The 16,339-nt window shown below is 40.4% G+C and overlaps 1 protein-coding gene across 1 annotated transcript in view; it reads right to left on the bottom strand.

The window, feature by feature from the left end:
• Prkar2b (protein kinase, cAMP-dependent, regulatory, type II, beta) overlaps positions 1 to 16,339 on the bottom strand; it is a 90,556-nt gene that overhangs the window by 6,709 nt on the left and 67,508 nt on the right. Inside the window, exons 6-9 of the mRNA XM_013510492.1 lie at positions 10,312 to 10,418; positions 7,314 to 7,467; positions 2,575 to 2,676; positions 568 to 642 (exon numbers count right to left, since the gene is read on the bottom strand). Coding sequence (XP_013365946.1) covers positions 568 to 642; positions 2,575 to 2,676; positions 7,314 to 7,467; positions 10,312 to 10,418 — 438 coding nt within the window. The remainder of the gene's footprint in view (positions 1 to 567; positions 643 to 2,574; positions 2,677 to 7,313; positions 7,468 to 10,311; positions 10,419 to 16,339) is intronic.

Here is a 16,339-nt window from a genome sequence, read left to right as displayed (position 1 = left end):
CTTGGAAGCCAGCATAATGAGGTACAGCATCTCTTCTTGGTGTTTTCTTGGTGTTATCTGCAGAGCCTCAGGAGGTTTCATCATGACTCAACTGGGGAGAATGCTACGCTATCTCCCATGGACTTCGGGGCTCTTACTAATCTCATGGGACACTCACCTCCTTCTCCTCTCACAAGTGATATTCTACCCTTATACCTACACATGGCCTTCATGTCATGTATTACAAAACTATGCAGAAAACCATTTGATGGTTTAATACGTGTATATCAAGAGCACCATTTTCACTTTCATTTAAGTGAAAATATTCAAATAGCTTAATAGCTGTAAATTAAACCATTTCTGCAGGCATTTGGTAGAAGTAACATTCATTTAAACTACCACTAAATACTACTTACAGAAACAAAGTTTGTTAAGACATAAATGTATAAAAATCTTTTGGAATATAACCTGAAATGGAACCACACTTAGAAATGTCTAAGAGCTGGGGATGGACTCAGGGGTAGAGAACTTGCCTAGCATGTGCAAACCTCTGAGCTGCATTCTCAGTACCAAAACAAAAAATTATACCTGAGCAATGATTTGTTCTCCATCATTGTATACTTTGGTGCCGATCACATCTACCACTTTTAGGCGTTCAGAAACCTACCGAAAGAAAAACAAAGACAATATTAAATAGATACACAATAGTTAGGTAATCTTAGCTATTACACAAGTTGAAAAGTAGTAGCCTATAGCAAAATCATCATTCAGCCGTGTGTAGGCTGTATGTGTGTTTGTTACATTAACTGCAAGCACCTTAAAATAAACAAAATTTGTATTTCCAGCTTTTCTTGAAAAATCAGAAGACTCAGCAACTCTCAGCCCAAATTTCCACATGGCAACAATAAAACTATGGTGGAATAGCAGCTGTTTCTTTAGCGGAGCACATGTTCTCCAATTTACCAGAGTGCCCTCCTGGCTTGGTTTTCTTCTTTATGTTACTGGCATAGGTCCGAAGGCATTGGATTTCCACCCAATCCATTTCTATTTAAAGAACTAAGTTGCTGGAGATCAGCTGCCTAACATGCTTCCTGTAATGCAGCCAAAATTCTACCAGGCGCGACCTGACAATCCAACAGACATTAGAAAGGAGGAACACTACTATGCTGACATTTGCCATTTTATAAGATGTAGGTACACACAAGTGTACCTTTTGCCCCTTTTTAACTACCCTAAAATATTTCAAATATATTCAGTTGCAATTTTCAGACACTAATTGTAGAACAAATGTTTAACTTCAGAGTTTTTAGGTACAAGAACATAAAACAAAATGAATTAGCTAAAGTAATAGAATGAATAAATGATGACTCTATTAAGAGAGTATTGGTATAACCCATGTATAATATGAATAAAATCTCAATAGTAAAATATCGAGAAATGCATTAACAGTAATGTATGTAAAGAAAACAAAGCTGAATTTTTAGGGTACCAACTCTCTCTCCAAGTTTCTCCTTTCAGAGATAAAAAACATAAGCAGGCAGTCTCACTGACAAGACATCTGGGCCAAGAAATGCAGGAGATGAGGGAATGAGCCACGGGACTGTGTAGGAGGACCATGAAGACAGATGGCAATTATGCACGCCCCAAAGTAGGTGAGAGCTGCGGGTGTGAGCAGCAGCAGGAAGCTGCGCGTCCAGGACAGGGTGATGGGAGTGCAGCAGTGGAAAATGGGGTCGGGCTGGCGAGTCCTGTGTGGGGGCCTTAAACACAGGGCTCCATGATCTGCGCTTTAAAGAGTTATGCAGCTGATACAAGCCAGGCAAGAGGGGATGATGGCCCAGGCAGGAGATAACAGTGGTAAAGTTGGTGGGAAATGACCAGATTCTGGATATATCCTAAAAATAGGGTGCGTAAGGTCACTAACAGATGCATGGGTGGAGAAAACAGATGAGTGAGTGCAACTCCAAGGGTCTGGCCCTGAGATACTGAAAGGATAGTGTTGCCATCCACCAAGACGGGAAGGAAAAAGGAAATGTGGAGTGTGCTAGATTTGTGATGTCTGTTAGACACCTAGCAGGAGATGTCAAATAACTGGCTGGCAGCAATTTTAGAAGGTATCAACCTATACGCAGTATGTAAGACCACGGGAATTGACACATTCACCAAGTGAGTATCTGTAGCTGGAGAGGAGAGGGGAGGGGAGGGGAGGGCGGGGAAAGAAGGGGGGAGGAGCGGAGCAGAACGGTGGGGCCTGAGATACTAATTTTGAGAGGAAAGGAAAAGAGGAATGGCAGTAAAGATGAAGCCAGTGAGGATACTCAGTATCTAGGTAACTCCTCCCCCTATGGCACAACTGCCGGATCTTGCCAACACTTACATGATCAGTCTGCTATTAGCCAAAGATCGCACACAAAATTTGCTATAGATGTTGGATATGAGTCTGTAACTTAACAAAACAAATACTGAATTATAAAAACTAACATCGCTATATGGTCTTTTCCAACGGATTTTCATTCAAAGATATTTTTCTGTAGAACTAAGTATTCCTAACGAAACAAATTTTAAAGCAGAATTAAAGCATAAACATATACTTGCCTCCAAAGATTTAAGGAACGGCAGTGACTCAATAAAGCTTTCATACATTTTTCTCTTTTTGGCATTGTTTTTTACAATTATTCTCCTGAAGGTTACCCTGTCCTAAAGGTAGAATATAAAAAACAAAAACAGTTACAAGGTAAGTTTAAGGAGGGAAAAATTCTGAACAAATAGTTTTATTCCCTATAAGAAATAACAACTGAAGGTTTCAAAATAAAAGATTAACATCATGAGACTTTTAATTCAACTCAGTTCAGATTTTTATTTCTTCACGCACAAAATGTTACTACAGAACCGTATAAAGTAATTTCATTTTTATAAAGGAAGCATCAATTTACTTTTACGCAGTCCCAACAAGCCTGACCAACACATTGGGCTACAACCACAAGAAGGCGCTGTCATACCACGGTAAAAAACAGCACTGCGTTTGTCTACTGTAAATGGCAGCCTGAAGGGTTGCAACACGAAGTAGGTGGAGCATGACCAGCATTTTTATAAAACCTAAAGTAGGAGTGAAAATCTCAGAGTGAATTCCTCAGGGTATTGCTTTGTTACTTTTTTATGCATACACGAAGACACAATTGATGTTTCTTATGTGCCTCCTAATGTACAGTAGAAATCATGAAAAATGCTACTAGAAAGAAATTTAATCATAAATTAATAATGTAAGAGGACTTGAAAAAGTATACTGTAGGTTCTTTTCCTTATTTACAGTGTGTGAGAATTTTCCTTTTTAAAAATGTGAAGGCACAGTGAAACTGCTTTTCTTGAATAAGGAATAAATGCTAGAGCTTAACATGTGTAAAATCTAAAATCCTCATTTATGTTCCCACTGCATGATCCCAAAGATGCACAACTAATTAAAGAACTGGGCAAACTTTTAAGAAGAACAGCTCAAAAATTATTTCTCTAATAATTTTATTTTGAAAAAATTCTCACAAAATATTATTTTAATTTTTTAAACAAAAGCCCCATTAATTACAAAGTTTGGCACCCACTGATCATTACACCATTTTAATAAAACCAAGATGTTATTATGCAAACACATTGAAGCTGAACTTAAATGTACTAGAGTGTGATGAAAAAAAAATCCCAGCCAGGCATGGTGGTGTAAGCCTGTACAGTAATTCCAACACTCTGGAGGCTGAGGCAGGAGGATTATAAATTCAAGTCTAGCCTGGGCAACTTAGTGAGAAGTCACTAAGTATGGCGAATCACTTCTCCATATCAAAAAGGAAAAAAAAGGCGAAGTGCAAAGGTACAATAACAGTTTCAATCCCTAGTAACGGCAGAAAGTTGCAGCACGGATGTAAACATCTAAGTGTGATGGACACAATGTCGTGTTCCCCTAAAACTGGTTTGTTGAACGTTCAACCCTCAGTGTGACGTATTAGAAAGCAGGGCCTTTGGGAGGTGATGAGGTCATGAGTGTGCTTCTAAAAGAGGCCCTGGAGTCCTGCCTTGTCCCTTGCACCAACTGAGGCAACCAGAAGAAGATGGCCACTTCTGAACCAGGAAGAAGGCCTTCGCCAAACACCACATTTTCTGGTGTCTGCACAGTGGACTTCCTGGCCTCTGGAACTGTGAAGAATGACTGTCTGGTAAGCCACCCATTTTAGTTTGTTATAGCAGCCCCAAAAGACTAAGATGCTAGCAAATTAAACAGCCTGCTTGTTCCCCAATTGAGTTTATTACCATTTTGATACTGCCTGTAATTTTGACTTAGAGTCGGAACTTCTCACAGAGAGAAAATTTTAAGAGAATTCCCAAAAATACTGAAATCATTTCTAAATCTGGCTCCTAACAGAATCAGCTATAGTGATTTCTCAGATCCTAGACTTTAATCAAGGATCAAAATCTCTACATGTCAGTCTTAATAACCTATATTGTATGGAATTCCCCCAGACTCAGAACTTGATTCTGATTATATAATCACATTTGGTAACCAAGTACACCACCATTTTATGGGTGCAGTTTATTGCAAAACAAAGAAGACCTAAAATAGTTCAGTACCTTAAGAATAACCATGGGTTTGACTTTTCAGGAAGAATTTTCTATTAATAGCCCACTCTTTACATCTGTTGTGACATATAAAGCCCACAGAAAGTTCAATCTGAAATGCTTTCATCCTAGTCACTTCAATAATGGCCTCTCTGAATCCTCAGCATGGCCATGTAGATCAGCTGATCTCTTAAGGCCAACAGTAACCAAATACAGACTGAGGCTCTTCAATAAAGACTTTTCTCTCAGGATTTGCTTATCTTTGCTCCTGCAATTCTATGCAGACCTCTAGTCTTTTTTTCACTCAACTTTCTTTTTCACTCAACTTTCCCTAAGAAGGGGTTGGCTAGGTGAATTGCTATTAGAAAGCAGGTTAAAATATTAAATAATTATGTTAACTAGCATAACTTTTAGAAGTTATTTTTATTTATGTCAAAAGATAATTATCACCAACCTCCCCCTTCTATACACTTTTTTTGTTTGTTTGTTTGTTTTCCAGTACCGGGAATCGAACTCACGACCTTGCGCTTGCCTGGCAGGCGCTGTGCCCCCGCCCCCTATACACTTTAACAATATGCCTGGGCTACCAAAAATTACTTTAAAATGTTTCTTGGGAGCTTAAGTATTATACACACTGGGAAATCCTGAGCCTCTCTAGCTAATTAAGGTTTTCACCAGGGCTGAAGACTCAATATTCATAGGGGTTGATCTGAAAATATTTCATCTGGCACCCAGGATGTGTGAGGAGGCTTCCTCCCTGCAGAACAATCTGAACCAGGCAGGCAACCCCACTGGGACAAGGCCTGCTGAGGCTATACCTTCCTCAACAGAACAGGTCACAGCAGATGCTAGACCCTTCCCGCCATTGGAGGGCACACAGACACTTAGTGTGAACCAAGGTCAGCTCTGGTGTGGTTTTTCTCTGCTGGCTTTGGGAACTCAGACCTCTGGGAGTCCTTAAAGACTTTGGGAGTACTTCAGGTGACGAAATTTCCTTTCACCTGAAACAATTCCAATTTTGTTCTACAACCTGAAAAAGTAACTCATCACATTTTTAGGAAATATACAGTAACTGCCTTGTTCTAATAGAGAAAAATGGAAAACGTCTTGTTTCTCAGATCAAGATATTTTTATCAGCTGAATACAATTATGAGTCAAATGCTGAGCTAAATAATGTGCGAATTCTGTAAGGCTACTGTCCTTGGAAACGAGACAGTTAACAAACTTCCTATTTATATCAATCTCTTCTCTTTCCATAAAACAATTTTGAGAAAAATAGCCTAATAAATGCATGTCTAGCTGGGCTACTACAGGGTGGTCTGTTTTTAGCAATTTAAAGAAAATACATGCACTGTGAACATTGCCCTACATCCATGTTGCTTAGAGTGAGGTCTCACAACAGGCAGCAATGCTATCTCCAGGAGCTGACGAGAAAAGCAGACTGCAGGCCTCACCCGGGACCCCCGGGATCAGCTCTGTACTGCAGACTCACAGGGGATCTGCAGGTTATCAAAGTCTGAGAATCACCACCTGATACAATCTTTCAGACTCAGCTTTAGTAGCAGCTGATCCTTTGCATCCTCCTATCACGTGAGAAAACATGTGAAAACATCCCTCCCTACTCTGTTTCTTCCCCAAATACAATGTCTTTAAACCAACTTTTAAGTCTTATACTACCATAGAGATTTTACTTAAAGCTATTGGTTGAGTACCCTTTATTTCAAATCTTTGAGGCCAGAGATGTTTTGGATTTTAGATTTTTTCAAGTTTTGGGATATTACATACATAATGAGGTATCTTGGGGATGGGATCCAAGTCTAAACACAAAATTCATTTATGCTTCCTAAACACCTTTCATGTGTAGTCTTAAGCTAAGTTTAGAATATATTTGCAATGTGCGTTTTGACTGTGGCCTGTCACATGACGTCATGTGTGGAATTTTCCACTTGTGGCGTTTTGTCAGTGCATACAAAGTGTTATATTTTGGAGCATTTCAGATTTTCCAATTAGAGATACCCAACTTATACTCATGTCCAGAGCCCACTGCTGAGATTCTAGGGTCTAGGCAAGATGGAAAAAAAAAAAAAAACAACCAAGGTAATTCTGATGTGCAGCCAGGTAAGAAACATTTTTGCTGTACATAGCCACTCTTAAATACAAAGGTATTACCTATCAATTAGTACCACCACGAGAAGCCATTTCTAGTGGTTTTTCAAACTAGCATACATCAGGCTCACCTGGAAGCCTTGCTCAAATACAGACTGATGGGCCCATCTCCAGAGTCTCAGGTTCACAGGCCAGAGGCAGTGCAGGGAGCCCCTGACTGCATTTCTGACAAGTTCCCAGGTGATACAGACACAGTATCAGGGGACAGCACTTAGGGCTCCTCGCATTAATACCATTGTAGTGTGGTACTTAGAAAGCTATCTGAGAAAAAGCACTGAAGTCTTTGTTTGAAGGGCTGTTGGTAAGAGTAGGTGAGGAGCATTTAGGATCTGGGCTCTGCCTCGCGCTGGCAGATCTAAAGCTCCAGATCTGACTGCACGAGGGTGGGGACACAAAGCTTGACTTAGCATAGTCTTCATGCCCAAAGTTCAGTATCCAGCAGTTGCTTAGTAAATTCGCTGATGACTAATGATCCCAAGTAAACCTACCTATTAAAATTGAAACACGGTGTCTACCAGGCTGTGGTCAAAATGACTTTTACAAGTAACATTCAGGTCAAACATTTTACTTACCAAACCCCACAGAGCACCAGGAGAGGTAGCAGTTATCGTAGCTGCTCTGGGTGTATTATACATTAAGGCCAGTTCGCCAAAACTCCCACGATTGTCGTAGTTACCAACACATCTTCCAACGCCATCACATTTTACATAAATATCAAATGTTCCTCTGTTGGACATATGTAAATTAGAGGCAAAGGTCAGTCAAATAAAATCTCATTGCACTTAAACTATTTCAGAAACGAGTCCTGTGCAGCAAAAGCTCATCTGATCTGATGACAAGTAATAAAAGGACACCAACAGGTACCAGTCTGTCCTGCCAGCACGAGACCACCATCAGCTAGACTAGGGTAGGGGGCCTACGTACGTATGCCTACTGGAAAAGGGAACTAAACAACACAAATTTAAGATAATAAAATACAAGACAAAAACATGAGACCACATATGTGAAACACTGTATTCATAGCATAGGAACACTGAGGAATTCTAGGGACAATCGTATTATTTTTTGTGATCAGAAGAAAGATTTTTTTTTGATTAAAAAACAACAGAGCTATGTAACAGTTTGGTGAGCTCCTTTTCTACAGAACTCACTACAAGCCTTTATAATTGATAGCAGGGGTCAGCCCAAAGATTGGCTACCTTCTTTTTAAAATAAACTTTTACTGGAATACAGACAAACTTGCTACTTTATGCACTGTGTACGACTGGTTTGCTCATACTGGCAGCGTTGAATAGCTGCAACAGAAATCGTATTAGTCCACAAAACCTCAAATATTTACTCTCTGGCTCTTTATACAATCTGGCCCTTAACTTGAGATCAACTCCCAATCTAGAGTTTAAAAGTAATAAACAAATTCAGACTAAATATAGGATCCTCATCTTGAAAATGTATAGTTTTTCTGTACCTATCTTTTAATTGAGGTTCTTTTTCCAGGCAAACAAGACTCCATTACTTGTCCACATTATCTGGGGCCTACACTTCTACAGACTCTCCTTTCGGTAGAGGGACTGCCTCTCCCTGTACCATACTTTCTGAGAGAGAAGAGGGCTGCAAGCCTTGCTGAAGCGCCTGAGAAAGGGTCTTTACTCTGCTGGCTAAACCCCAGCAAAGACAAAAAAGCAGGGAGCGGGCAAGAAAGGTAGTGACGTTTAGGATTAGAAAAGGATTACAAATGATAGCAAAATAATAAAGCAGAAACATAACACAAAAGATATCAACGAAGAAGGAAGGAAATACAGTAATTGGTTTTTAATGTAATTCATGGAGAGAATCACTATTTCAAGGATACATTCTAGAATCTGTTCTACGGATCAGTCATTTTTCAAGTACAAACTGAATTCTGCCATTTACACCAACTATACTTTTGCACTGAAATTGTTCTCTACATTTACCACTTTGAAGAGGATCAAGTGTAAAGCAACATGCACTGACGAGAAGTATAGTGAGCTACCAGTTCAGTTGAAACTGCATCAGTTTAACTTTTGTTAAAATACCGTGGGCTGATTTTCATTCAGATTTTGCCTGATAATGTGAGACCACAGAGGCACAAATCCTGGGAAAGGGCTCAGAGGGAAGCAGAGGATACGGCAGTGAGGGAGTTTGCACGCTATCCAGCTGGGTGACCTGAGCGAGCCCTCTCACTTCTGTGCACCTGGATGTTTCATATGTCAGCGGGGGAACATACTACATTCAAACATAAGGCAGTTCTGAGAGTAAAAATACCTACTAAAAAAAGATTAATACCATACTCTATTTGGGGTTCTCATAGTCCCTTCCAACTAATCGCTGCTGAGTGAATTTCTAAGTTGTTTCACTGATGAAAGCTGTTAATAATACTGAAATCATGACTCTGATTTATGTAGGGGATAACTGGTTTTGTTCTACTTCAAAATCTGGCGTGTGCCTTGGGACAAGGTGTCTGGGCATCAGGGATGAGGGGATGGAGGAGCTGCGGAAGCCTCTGATTCAAGGAGCACGCATGCCTGACGTGGGAGAGACACCAGCACGGAGCCACAGCCAGGAAAGGAGGCCGGGGACTTCGGAGAGGTGTGGCTTCAGCAAGGCCTCCCACACCCCACTCAAAGAAGTAAATGCCATCCAGCGGGTCTGGCTGGAGTCCATCTGCAGAGCTTAGGGAACCCCACTACAACACATGGACGCTTCATCATCGCGTCACAAAAGGGAAGAAACACAGACCCACTCCACACCGCTTCCCTGCTTTGCTCATCATTTAACTACCATATAAAGCACACTGTTGGGCTGGGGATTCGGCTCAGTGGCACAGCGCCTGCCTGGCAAGCACAAGGTCATGAGTTTGATTCCCGGAACCAGAAAAAAAAAACAAAAAACACCCAAAAGCACATTGTTCTTGGATGAAGAAAACACAAATTAAATTTTCTGAAATTAGACTTTCAAAAGCAAAGCATACCTTCTTATTGGAATAAAACAGTTTCTCTCTCAAGAGTTTTTAAAAGACAAATATGACAGTACATAAAGTAAAAGAGACACACAAACTGCTCACTATTGCCTGGGTGAGGTTGAAGCAGTAGGGAAGACTGACTGTGTACCCTTACTGTGTACCCTTCAAAATATCTGAACTCTTTTAATCATGAGCATATTTATTTTATAATTAATAAAAAGAGCTTGTAAAAAACAGTAACACAGACTAATTTCTACTCTAATATCCTAGACATTGTATTTTAGTTCTATTCTCACTATTAATAGGCATCTGCTACACACTGTTACACAGTATTTTCCAAACTGAATTTACCAAATAAGGATGCTCACATTAATGACTGAGATCTACAGATTAACCAAAAATCATCAATTTCTCTATAAACAAGGCCTCTTCTCATAATGTACATGGTTCGATCACATGTATTCACAAAAGTAGTAAGAGTAAAGGGGAAATAGCAACTGTCATGTATTAACGTTTTAGCTGTCACAATAACCACTGAGATTTTACACAAAAGATAACAAATAGCAGCAGTGAGGTTGGGCAAAACTTACCTATCAATTACATAAAAGTTGTCACCGTCATCTCCTTGATCAATTACATGTTCCCCTTCTTTGACCAATTTTTCAAACATGGCATCTAATACTTGAGACATCTGCTCCTATTTTTAAAAAAGATTTAATCTTTATACTTATCCAGATCACGCTTTAAGTAACCATTTAATTATATTTCTGTTAATGACTTCAAAGAAATGGAAATATCATTCTTGACATTAGTTTTGTTAGAAAACTAGTACAGTCTTCTCTACTACATACACGAGATGATTATGTATTTACTGTCATATTATTTAAATAAAAGTAATTAAAATTAGAATATCTGCAATATCATCACTTTATTTTATTTATTTATTTGTCTTTTGGGGACAGGGTCTTGCTATGCAGTTCAGGCTGGTCTTAGGCTCACTTTGTAGCCCAGGCTGCTCTCAAACCCACAACGATCCTCCTGCCTCAGCCTCCTGAATGCTAGGATTACAGGTGTGTGTCACCATGCCCAGCTTAATATCATCACTTTAAAATGAAAAATTAACTACCAAACCAACATACACCTAAGTAACTAGGTTGGTAAAGAACTATTTCAAATTTCTTTAAAGATGTCCATTTTTTTTAAAACTTCCCCTATTAATCTCTCCTAGAGTCTATGTAGAGATAACATAAATGTTTGGTGAATGTACACCTTTACTCCAGTCCTTTTTGACTTAGCAAAAGAACAACAGCAAAATAAAAAAAACAACAAAAATGACTATGGCAAATATTGTCACTATTCTTTGTCGCTCATGTTTTCTTCAAAAAGCAATGATCTAACTTACCGAGACAGGCCAGGAAGATCAAAACTATTATTCAACAACTAAAAAGATACATTTTTATCTAAGTGTGGGTGTCAGGCTCCAGGATAAACTTTAGCTAATGAGAATGAACTTGTAAGTGAGGAAAATCTTTCCTCCAAACAAACATGATAGTTCAGACCCTCAAACAGATAGAAAAAGTGGATTTGGAGAAACTACCGTGCTGTTTTGGAGGATTACATGTTTTACCACTTTTAAGTTCTAAGCTCTTGGTTAAGTCACCTTCTGTGAGTATAAAGAGAGTGTAGCAATAACTGCCCTGGCCAAAATCAATTATTATTATAAGCAAATCAAAGAGTTGATAATAGAACCAAAGGGGATGGGAAGATACAAGTGGAAAACACAGTCTGAAGAAACAAGATCTTCTGCATGGAGAGGATAACAGGCCACAGGGGAATTCTCTTCTTCTGAGACCTCATTAAAATGCCGCAGGACATGTGAAGCAGTATGGCAGGTGGGAAGGGGCGGCTCACAGACCCAAGCCTCTGAGCACGGTGAATTAGGAGGCGAGAGAGCAGTCCAGGGCGGGATAAACGAGCCACAGCACAGAGGGGCCCACACGCCTAGCGGGCCACCAGGAAGCTAAAGCCTGAGCTACACCTCGTTGGGTCAGGGCAGAACCGAAATACTAAGCTGAAAACAAGTGGAATGGTTTAAACTTCAAATGGGATCAGCTAATACCTTCCTTCAAAGTCCTTCTAACAGCACACGAAACACCCAGCAGCCAAGTGTTTGCCTACCTCTTCCCAGAAGAGAGATCAGGGAGGAACGAAACAAATTTGAGAGAACTCCAACACACGCCCCTGAGTCCTGCTGCCCTGGAACCAGGAGGTTCACCAGCTGGGGCCCAGGCTCCCCCTACGTACCTCGACGCTGCTCGAGGGCTGACAGCCTGCCCTGCCTCACTACTCAGTGCTCTTTCTCCGCTTTCTATTGCCCCTCTGACCATCTACGAGACTGAGATAAGCAGCAAAATGACAGTGCAGGAGACTGCAGTGTCGGGAACAGCGGAGAGCATTTTCAAAGCTCTACTTGCGTGCCCACAGAGAGTAACTGATGACATTCGCGGAGTGACATGATACCCACGGCGAGAAAGGATGTTTTAAGAAAGCAAGTTGGAGAAAGGTGGGGAGCTTCAAAATTTAAAACATGAATGCCAAAATTTTCCCCTTGAAAATGGTCTTTTCGAGTGGGCACATGGGCAGATATCCCATACACCCCTCTCCCCTACACATCCCTGTAGCGCAGGGGCCGGGGTGAGTACACACTGAATCTCACCACCCGCGGGGTGTAGCAGGGTTTGCTCTTACTGTTGCAATTTCCTGGAGCCACCGCTCCTGAAGTTTTAACAAAGTAAATAAAAGGGTAAGAAGACAAACTAAAATCAAAGCTGCAAAAAAAGTCACTAAAGAAATGAAAAAGACAAGTGCTCTAGAGAAAATAACAGAAAACAAAAGAATGAAAATAAAGAAAAATGGGATAAATTTTCCAAAACCAAACGACACAAGTTTCCAGGCTGAAGGACATACTAAAGTACCCAGGACAACTGAAGAAGACCAAAAAAACCCACACTGGCATGCCACAATGCATTTTTGGACACCAAAGATAAAAGATCAACAAAGTTTAGCAGGGAGAGGGTGACTTAAAGATATAGAAACATTCTCAACTTTTCTCAAAATGAAGAGAAATGCAAATTAAGACTGTGGTAAGAAATGGAGCACAGTGACACACATCTGTAATTCCAGTACTTGGGAGGCTAGGGCAGGAGGAGCCCGTAAGTTTGAGGCCAGCCTGGGCAACACAGTGAGTTCAAGGCCAGCCTGAACTACACAGTGAGACCCTGTTGCAAAAAAAAAGAAAAAAAAAGAGATGACATGCCACTGTTCACAGGTGAGGTTTTTGAAAGATCAAATGTTAGGATAACACTGTCTTAAAGATGGTGTGAGGAAGAGACATTCTCACACAAACTGTGATGCCAAGGTAAAATGGAACTACTGCTACAGAAAGTGACAGTATTTAATAAAATTTCAAATACACATGCTCTCCCACTTCATTTTCCTAGAACGTTATTCTATAGATATTTACGAAATGACACATTTTTCACTGCATCAACACAATGGCAAAAGACCGGAATCAAAACTGATGTGTACCTACAGGCATTGGGAAAATACATCTGGGCAGATCCAGGCCCAGTAGCTCTGCAGCAATACAATGCACCTGGGCATTTCCACACGTTCTTCTTCCATAGTCACTGGTGGTGGCAGGACTCTCAGAGAAGGGTAATTGGGATATTGGCAAACCTTCGGGGTGGGGAAGTCAGGAAATGGGGCATCTGGATGAGGAAAGGTCCTCCTGTGAACACACCAACCACCTGTGTCACACTGACGGGGGCCACTTCCAGAGGCCAGCGCCGGGAACGGCTGGGTAGAAGTTCCATGGAGATTTTAGCACCATGTAAGACCCGCCTAAGAATGAGTGCATCTGGCAGGGACGGGGCTTCTCTGCAGAGACAGGAGATCCTTGTCACCGTGGACATGTTCAGGTACAGGCTTTCCATCAAAATGCTGAAGAAAGGGCTCAGGGTGGTTCAAACCGTGTTCTCAGCACTGAGATTTTGCATAGATGTTTCAGGGACTGAGTCTAAACAGCTGATTTTAATTTCATCTGGAAAGTATGTTTTCTCCATTAAATATTAAAATTAATGGAAATCAACGTACTCAAAGAGACTGCACATGTAAGTTTCACTACAAGACTGTAGAGCAGTTTTAGGTTCAGAGCAGGATGGAGAGGAATGTACAGATTCCAGAGTGCTCCCTGCTCCGTACACGCACCAGCTCCCCCGTCAACCTCCCCGACCCGAGCGGTGCATGTGTTATGCTCTGATGAAACTACACTGACCTCGTCTCCGTTTACATCAGGCTTCACTCCAGGTGTTGTGCATTCTCACTATGGACTAACGGATAATAACACACATACACTATTACAGTATCACACAGAGTAATTTCATTGCCCTAAAAATCCTCCATCCCATAGGTATATTCATCCCTCCTTCCTCTGTAACTCGTAGTGACCACTGAGCTTTCTACCATCTCCCTACAGTTTTTCCATTTCCTGAATGTCATATAAGTGGAAACACATTATTTAGGTCTTCTCAGATTGGCCTCTTTCACTTAGTAATAAGCATATAAGGTTCTTCTATGTCTTTTTGTGACTTGATAACTCTATTTCAGTCCACAGTAGATATACTACTGTTTATCCATTCATCTCCTAAAGGGTATCCTGGACACTTCCAAGTTTTATCAATTACAAATAGAGCTGTTATATACACCTGTATGCAGGTTTTTGCACTAAGTTTTCAACTCCTTTCAGTAAAAACCAAGAAGCATGACTGCTAGAGGATATGGGTATACAAGGATAGTTACTTCCGTAAGGAACTGCCAAGCCTTCTGAAGAGGCTGTACCACTCTGCATTCCTACCAGCAATGAGAGAGTTCCTGTTGCTCCACGTTTTCATGGGATTTCGTGTTGTCCATGTTTTTAGACTTTAGCCATTCTGAAAGGTGTGTAGTGGCATCTCATTGGTCTGCACTTTCCTGATGCCATATGACGTAGGGCATCTTTTCACATGGTCTCTCGTCATCCATATATCTTATTTGATGAGGTGTCTGTTAAAGTCTGTGGTCCACTTCATAATTAGGTTGTTGCTTACTATTAAGTTTTAAGAGCTCTTTGTGTATTCTGGGTAACACATGTATCTTACAAATGTTTTCTTCCAGTCTGTGGTTTGTCTTTTCATCCTGTTTACAGTGTCTTTTGCTACACAGAAATTTTTAATTTTAATGCAGCCCAGCTTAGTAATTCTCTTCTACATAGTGTGCCCCCCGTGGCATATCTAAACAAAAAATCATCACCATTCCTAGATTATCTAGCCTTTCCCTTGCATTATCTTCAAGGAGTTCCATACACTTATGCTTGTGATCCATTTTGAGCTAATTTTTTTGAAGAATATGAGGTCAGTGTCTAGACTCATTTTTTTGGCAGGTGAGGTCCAGTTCTTCCCCCACCACTTGTTGAAAAGACCAGACTTTACACTAAGTCTTTTTTCTTTTTTTTTTTTTCTTTTTTTTTTTTGAGACAGGGTCTCAGTATGCAGTTCAGGCTGACCTTCAGCTCACTTTGTAGCCAGGCTGGTCTCGAACTCACAATGATCCTCCTGCCTCAGCCTCCCGAGTGCTGGGATTACAGGCATAATTACAGGCGTAATTACCACCATGCCCAGCTACACTAAGTCTTGAAATCAGTATCAATTCTGACTTTTGTCCTTTGAGGTTGTGTTGTCTATTCACAGTCTTCTGCCTTTCCAGATTTATTTTCTGGATACAAATTACAGAATCAGTTTGTCAGTATCTACAAACTGGAGTTTTTATCGTCACTGTTGTGAAGCTACAGGTCAAACTGCTAAGAACTTACATCTTGACAGTACTGAGTCTTCCTAGCTGTGAATATGGAATACCTCTTCATTTTATTTAGTTCTTTGTTTTTGAGTTTTGTCCGTCTTCAGAGCTCTTGTACATATTTTCGTTAGTTGTATGTCTAGGTATTTCACTTTGGAGATGCTAATGTAAAAGGTATTGTGCTTTTAATTTCAAATTCTACTTGCTCCTTGCTGCTAAAGTGAAAAGTGATTGGCTTTTATATATTAAAATTTTATCCTTTCATCTCACCCCAGTAAGAATGGCTATCATTAAGAAATCAACCAATAACAAATGTTGGTGAGGCTGTGGAGAAATAGGAACTCTCCTCCACTGCTGGTGGGAATGCAGACTGAAACCACTGTGGAAATCAGTTTGGAGATTCCTCAGCAAACTAGGTCTAGAGGTCCCATTCAACCCCGCTATTCCCCTCCTAGGTATTTTCCCAGAAGATCTGAAAGATCATATCGTATCATAAGATCATATCACAGCGATATATGTGCACCCATGTTCAGAGCAGCACCACTTATAACTGCTAAATTGTGGAAGCAACCCAAATATCCATCCACTGAGGAATGGATAAAAAAATTGCAGTACTTTTATATAATAGAATATTACTCAGCTATAAAGAAAGATAAACTCGAGGCTTTTACAGGTAAATGGTCACAACTACAGACCATACAAATAAGTGAAATAAACCAGACCTCC

The sequence above is a fragment of the Chinchilla lanigera genome, unplaced genomic scaffold, assembly GCF_000276665.1.
Source record: "Chinchilla lanigera isolate Chin_1 unplaced genomic scaffold, ChiLan1.0 scaffold00009, whole genome shotgun sequence".
NCBI lineage: Eukaryota > Metazoa > Chordata > Mammalia > Rodentia > Chinchillidae > Chinchilla > Chinchilla lanigera.
Note: the sequence above shows the minus strand (reverse complement) of the source record. Positions and strands in the feature narration are given on the sequence as shown.